General features: G+C 37.2%; 1 protein-coding gene across 1 annotated transcript; it reads right to left on the bottom strand.

Annotated features, from left to right (window-relative positions):
• Positions 1–2,984: 2,984 nt before the first annotated feature.
• LOC115929017 lies at positions 2,985–6,249 on the bottom strand. The gene is made up of 5 exons (XM_030997044.1): positions 5,962–6,249; positions 5,296–5,417; positions 4,457–4,727; positions 3,422–3,666; positions 2,985–3,070 (listed from the first exon to the last, which is right to left on the bottom strand). The coding sequence occupies exons 1-3, from the start codon at positions 6,081–6,083 to the stop codon at positions 4,468–4,470; spliced, it is 504 nt and encodes a 167-aa protein (XP_030852904.1). The 5' UTR covers positions 6,084–6,249; the 3' UTR covers positions 2,985–3,070; positions 3,422–3,666; positions 4,457–4,467.

Here is a 6,249-nt window from a genome sequence, read left to right as displayed (position 1 = left end):
CAACATGTCACCATCTCCCAGCCAGTGAAGACCTAACCTAGCACCAAGAATACCCTCCCCCCCCCCCCCAAAAAAAAAGTAATATCTTAAAATAAAAGAAAACTAACACCTAAACGGGTGCCTTCCACCTTCAACTAAAGGGACAGTGCCCGTATGATAATCATTCACAGGTCACTATCTCTCAGGCCCAGTAATTACCTACACCTAACAACATGAATAACCAAAAAGAGATTCCATTAATGTCTCAAATTGAAAGAAAAATAGCAAACTGACTGGGGCGTGCCGTTTACCCAACTTAAGGGACAGTGCACCGGAGGCTCATCATTTCACAGGTCACCATCTTCTCCCAGCCATTAATTTCCTAACATAACACTATGAATACTAAAAAAAATACAATTTAATGTCTTAAAATGAAAGAAAACTATAGGACCTGACTAGGCGTGCTGTTCACATACATAGCGTTCCCATCCCTTCTGTTCATGGTACAGTATTCGAATAACTAAATCTACATTAAAAATAAATTAATGAAGAAAAATAAGGGAGGAATCACATTTCCTGCTTTTAATGCGATATGCAATATTATTCCACTAGGTATTCTATATTAATTTAAATCAGATGTACAGTATTCCATGAACAAAGAATGTTAAATCCTATATATATATATATATATATATATATATATATATATATATACAGAGAGAGAGAGGTACAGAGGAGGAGGAGGGGCTAAGGGGAGAAGGCAGTCTTGCTTTGAATTTTATGTATCCTATTCAAACAAGCAAATGTAGATTTGATAAGTCATAATCTTAAATAGTGAGCGAGAAAGTGGGAGAAATTGTGAGAGATAGAAAGGGAGAAAGAGGGGAAGAGTGGATGGGTCTTGATTTAGAGTGATATACATAAAGAAGAAAAATAAAGACCAAGACATAAACAAATAAAAATAAATAGAAAGATAAAATGATACAGAAAGAGAAAGAATGATATAAAATAACGTGAACTGTCTGTATCCGAACAGGTCTTTTCAGAACTTTACTCTTCACTCTTTACTCTTCACTCTTAACCTTCGTGATCTCCTCACAACCTCTCAATCATGATTTTGTTTTTATCTCAATTTTACGGAATGACCCTTAAAGATTCAATATTGTTAGGATGTAAGGAGCTATTAGAAAATTCTACAATATCGAGAAACCATCCTGCTGCAATGGAGAGAAGGGTAAATCAAAGAGAGCATTGGACAAGATAAACAGCTGTTAAAAAAATACTGAGAATTGTTGGATAATAACAAAAGACTGAAAGAGGGAATCACAACTTTCGTAGATGTTATATACAGTGCAATACTAATTTGTCTATTTTTATTTTGAAAAAAGAGTTATAGAGGGGGAGGGGGGTGTATCTATAGGAGATGGGAGGGAGTTAGTATATTCACACATGCAAGTGAATTTGATAGGTCATTTTGAAAAGAATAGGGTGTGTTTGAAGGTATTTTGTCACAAATCTGAAGTAGGGCCTACTGTATTAAATAATTTAATTTATTAGTGGAGGATGAGAGAAGAAAATCATAAAAAAGTTTATAATATATTTAAAGACATGTAAAAGGAGTCCTATCCTACTAGACGAACAACAAAAACAACCCACAATAAAAGCAATTGTATAAGATTGAAGAGACAAACTGTAAAGATTAGCGGAGAAGGAAAAAGGATAAAAATATTACATTTCACAGAGAGTATAACCAATCCCATTAGAGACCACATATGGGATTTACTGGGGCCGTATACCTGAAAATAGTGAACACGATATATTTTGTGTCCGATGTCATGCTACTACGTATTATGGTAACTTTGAATAATATACTAAAATCAACAAATTAAAATACTGTCTCATACTCAACTATAAATGGACAACTATTTAACCCAGCCACACATAAAGGTGTGAGGTGACTTAGATTAAGTGATTCCTTTTTTTCTTCAAATTGTAAGATGTCGGGAATATGCACCCCTTTAAAAGATAGGATTGAGAACAATCCGCGACAAAAAGAGAAACAGAATGGATTTGTTATAAGTGAGTAGAACCTATATATGCATAAATTGGATATAATTTAAAAGAAATTTGAATCAAGTAATTGCAATTAGAAGCTGAGATTTAACTTTTTTGTTTCAATGGACTGGAAAACTTTTATGATCAATAATGCTTCATGATTAAAGTGGTTTTACCGTTTGAAACTTCGCATTTCTAACCTTTTTATAAAAAGAATGTATTCTTTTCAATTGAATCATTTTTTTCATTTTATATTTTTATTCTTAATTTTACTTATATTTTTTAATTTGATATTTTTAATAGTATTCATTTTATTAGTTTGAAACCATTTTCGTATAAGATCATTAGTTGTTGGAATCTTCTTTTCTAATTCTTTTGTGCATTTTCTGATATCCACATGAAAGTACAATCTTTCCACAAGGACCGGTACACATCCTACAAGCCAGTTTGTAATTACAGTCTAAATTTGTTTTTGGTTTAAAAAATGTGGACAAAAATACTGGATACATGCTCATGTTCAAATATCATTTTATTTCATGCACCATTGATATTTCATGATACACAGGTAAAGTTGTCTCTAAATGGAGATAAAAGACGTTCACGTGACCCCTCCACTTTAAGCATCATGTTGGGTCTCTTCATGTTAAGATATTCAGTGGATATTTCGTGCTAATTACGAACTGGGTAATTGGAAAACTTGCCAAGTGTAGCTCTTACAACAAGATATTTGAAATATCATTACAACTGCTTTATGAGAGGGATGATTGCAAAACCCAATAACTAAGACTTACAAAAGAAGACAACTTCTGAATCCTTTGTTAAAACAATATAATGTATATTTCAAAAAGATTTCGACCAAATATTCACAAGTTCTCAACTTAGTAACCAACGTGTCAAACTCATATATATATACATGACTCCCTTTAGGAGGTATGGGGGTAAACAGATTGGTGAATAGGAACATATTGTCACAAGGTAGACATTGAAATACCTGCATACCTACGACGTGTGTGCGCGTCCCACGGCGAGGCCTGATCTGTGGAATAAAGAGGTAAACAGAATGCTGTATTAGGCATCTCAAAGGAAATATGATGGGGCAGATACAATCTTAAAACTCGAAGACAAATTACGACATTTTGTTAGGTATAGTATATAGCAAGTTTATACATTCATTTCAAAATAGACTTATTTCACCTTTCGGCCCTACATTTACTAATTATAAAATAGAGGAAACATAGCAGTTGCATACTCTCCGAAAGATGATGAGGACATATGCAAACAGAAGCAAACATGAAGACTCACCATGTACTGCTATAATGTTATAAAGAAACTAATTACTATTTCAAACATACACTGTATGAAACCTAATAATGAACAGTACACATACCTTCTTGGAAATAATTTACAGGCGGTCAAAGAAAGAGAATGGCCTCCGGCGTCTACCCCGACTGACCACACCCAGTCTTTCTTGACCACGATAGTGCAGCGGGCCTGGTTTGAGTGACCATGCACTACCCGTCTCGGCTTCCTCCCTACTACTCCTATAGCAAGGCGTTTACGTCCCGAGAACCTCAGCAGTGTTCGACCCAGTATCCCCCCTCGGTCTCCCCCCTGCTGCTTCTGCGAATCAGTCTGTAGGAAAGGAGAATGAAGTGAGTTTAAAAAATCATTTATACTAAGGGGAAGTCCACCCTTAAATTAAGTTGACTGTAATAAAAGCATATATAACAATAAAAATATGAAAGTTATGAATTTTAAAGCTGTCATCAGTGAAAAAATGTGACATCATGCAAGCTCATCTCCAATTTGCTCTGTAGGCTACAGACAATTTCATGAATTTTCATTTTCTTAGATATTGATGACGGAATAGATACGTTTCATACAGGGGTTGCTTAACACTATACTTGAAATGATAATACTTAGGGTAAATATTTGATTGAAACATTAATTGATTGCACCTTTAAAAATTCATAACTTCTTATTTTTAATCGGTTTATGCCCAAACTTTCACTGAACTGTTTCTCTCATGTTCTGATTCTAAAAAAATACACTTAATATCATGGTGGGCTTCCCCTTTAATTTCATTATGAGCAAGATGTTTCTGTTTCAAACTTTTTTTTAAATAAATAAAACAAATTATGTTTTCAGATAAATGAATTTGAAAAACCCCTATATCATTGTGACAAATAACAATCATACTATTTGGAAACCTTGGATGCATCTCAGTTCATTTTGATCCAACTGATCATTAAAAGTTGCTGCTATGTTGTAAAGTTTTGGCTCATTGTCAAGTCTTCAATTAAAGAAATTGTGTTTGGTACATTGAATACATTGCATGCTCATCTGTTTAGTTATTTTGTTGCAGGGGTAGGAATTGTTAGAATACTTAAAATTAGGAAAGCATATACAAAAATTTACTTACCCAGGCTACAATCACACATTGCCTCGCCTCGCGGCAATCCGGGCCGACCTCCGCAGGTTCTGGTTTGCCCGATTGGCGGCACGACGTTGCTCTCTCTCCGCGGCGAGTTGAACAGCGGCGGCAGCTGCGATCTCTCGCTCTACCAGACGCGGTGACCTTCGTCTCGGGTGGAGTTGCTCACGCTCCTCCGCCCTCCTACGCTGTTCATCCTGCTGTTGGCGATGAGCAGGAACGACCTCCGCACGACCGTTCTCGCGATGCAACTTGTTGACTGTATAAACCAAACGAAAACATAAATGAGGACATGCTACTTAGTACATGCATGGCATTTCACAGATCACATTCAAATACACGATTCTCCATTATTCTTGAATATACCCCCTGTCAATGCACCAACGTACACATTCAATGATCCCATATTACAGGGTAAAGGGGTAGGCTACTTTTCACGCAACAAAGTAAGGCCCGTACATACACACAAATCTGGCCAGTATTGACTTTACACACCGGAGATAGGGGGTGCTTTCAAAGGGAGGGAACATGCATATATGCTACCTACCCTAAAATAACACTGAGTGGAGGGGAAGGGGAGGCGGAGGGGGGCAGTGTAATTAGTTTCAAAACATTTGAATCAATATACATGTACATGAATCAATATTTACTCTTCCATTTTTAATATTTTACCAATGGCAATATGCGGCCCTCGATCCCTGGAAAATTCTGGATCCGCTAATGGTCTGGGCAAATACATGTAGCTCTATATGGTCCACAAGACGCCTTTTTAAAATGTAGATCTAAGTTACATGTGAGAGATTAATTTACTTTGAATAAATGCATACCGTGTTGCGTGCAGTAGAGTTCAACAGCGTTTTCGTCTAGCGAGTGACGTCCACGCCGGCTGCAACGTCTGCCATTCCCATGAAGCCCAATATGTGCAGAGCACTGGACCTCGGCTGGCTGTCTGTAATAAAGGAAACATAAAACAGGACATATAGTCTATTACTACTACTAGATTGCAAATAATAGAATGCGAATATATAAGACAAAAGTGCAGATGTTGCAATTTTGGTAAGACATTCGATAGGGTAATTACAATGAATGACCCAAAACAAATAACTTTCAACTCACTGAAGGGTCAATATCCTGCGTGTATTAAAGGGACTGTATCAGCAGTTTCCATGCGCAGAAGGCCATAATTCGCCGACACCAGACTTGATGGAAATACCATTAATGGGGGTACAATATGCACACAGCAAACCCGTTGGCCAGTCAAGAATCCGGCCCCCCCCCCCCTTCTGATTTCTCGGATAATATACTCGAGAGTTTTCGGGTAACGGGGAAACCAAAGCATTACATAAGGTCTAATGGTCATACAACTCAAGGCTAACCCGGGTGATTGACAACACCTGTTGTTGGGTAAACACCCGAACGGTGTCGAATTCTCCATGAGAGCTGACTACTAGTTGGTAAATTCATTTTAATTTAGAAAATAACTATATACATACTGTCGGTGTTGCCAGCACTCTTCCACTTCATCAACAGGCAGGGGTGCCTTCCTCCTACAACGAGTACCCTCCAGGGTATTCATCACACAGTTCCCGGTGAACTTGTTGCCGTAAAAGACCATTATTACACAAGTGAAATAACAGTGGTTCAAAGCAAGCTAGGCGAACGAAGCAAAAGCTAAGTAAATATCTCAAAACGACTTGTCTAGGACAGAATCTAGCAGAGAATGGCAAATTTCTCGCTTCTCATCTAACACGAAACCTATTGTCATCGCGCGCGCGGTCTTT

Source organism: Strongylocentrotus purpuratus, unplaced genomic scaffold (genome assembly GCF_000002235.5).
Source record: "Strongylocentrotus purpuratus isolate Spur 01 unplaced genomic scaffold, Spur_5.0 spur5_scaffold_4, whole genome shotgun sequence".
NCBI lineage: Eukaryota > Metazoa > Echinodermata > Echinoidea > Camarodonta > Strongylocentrotidae > Strongylocentrotus > Strongylocentrotus purpuratus.
This window is presented reverse-complemented; position numbering and strand designations above follow the sequence as displayed.

Coding starts and splice junctions, on each gene's coding strand:
- LOC115929017 (XM_030997044.1), bottom strand. CDS start 6,083: ATGGTCTTTTACGGCAACAAGTTCACCGGGAACTGTGTGATGAATACC. Junction 5,418..5,961: donor GAGTGCTGGCAACACCGACA/GTATGTATATAG, acceptor CCTTTATTACAG/ACAGCCAGCCGAGGTCCAGT. Junction 4,728..5,295: donor ACTCTACTGCACGCAACACG/GTATGCATTTAT, acceptor TGGTTTATACAG/TCAACAAGTTGCATCGCGAG.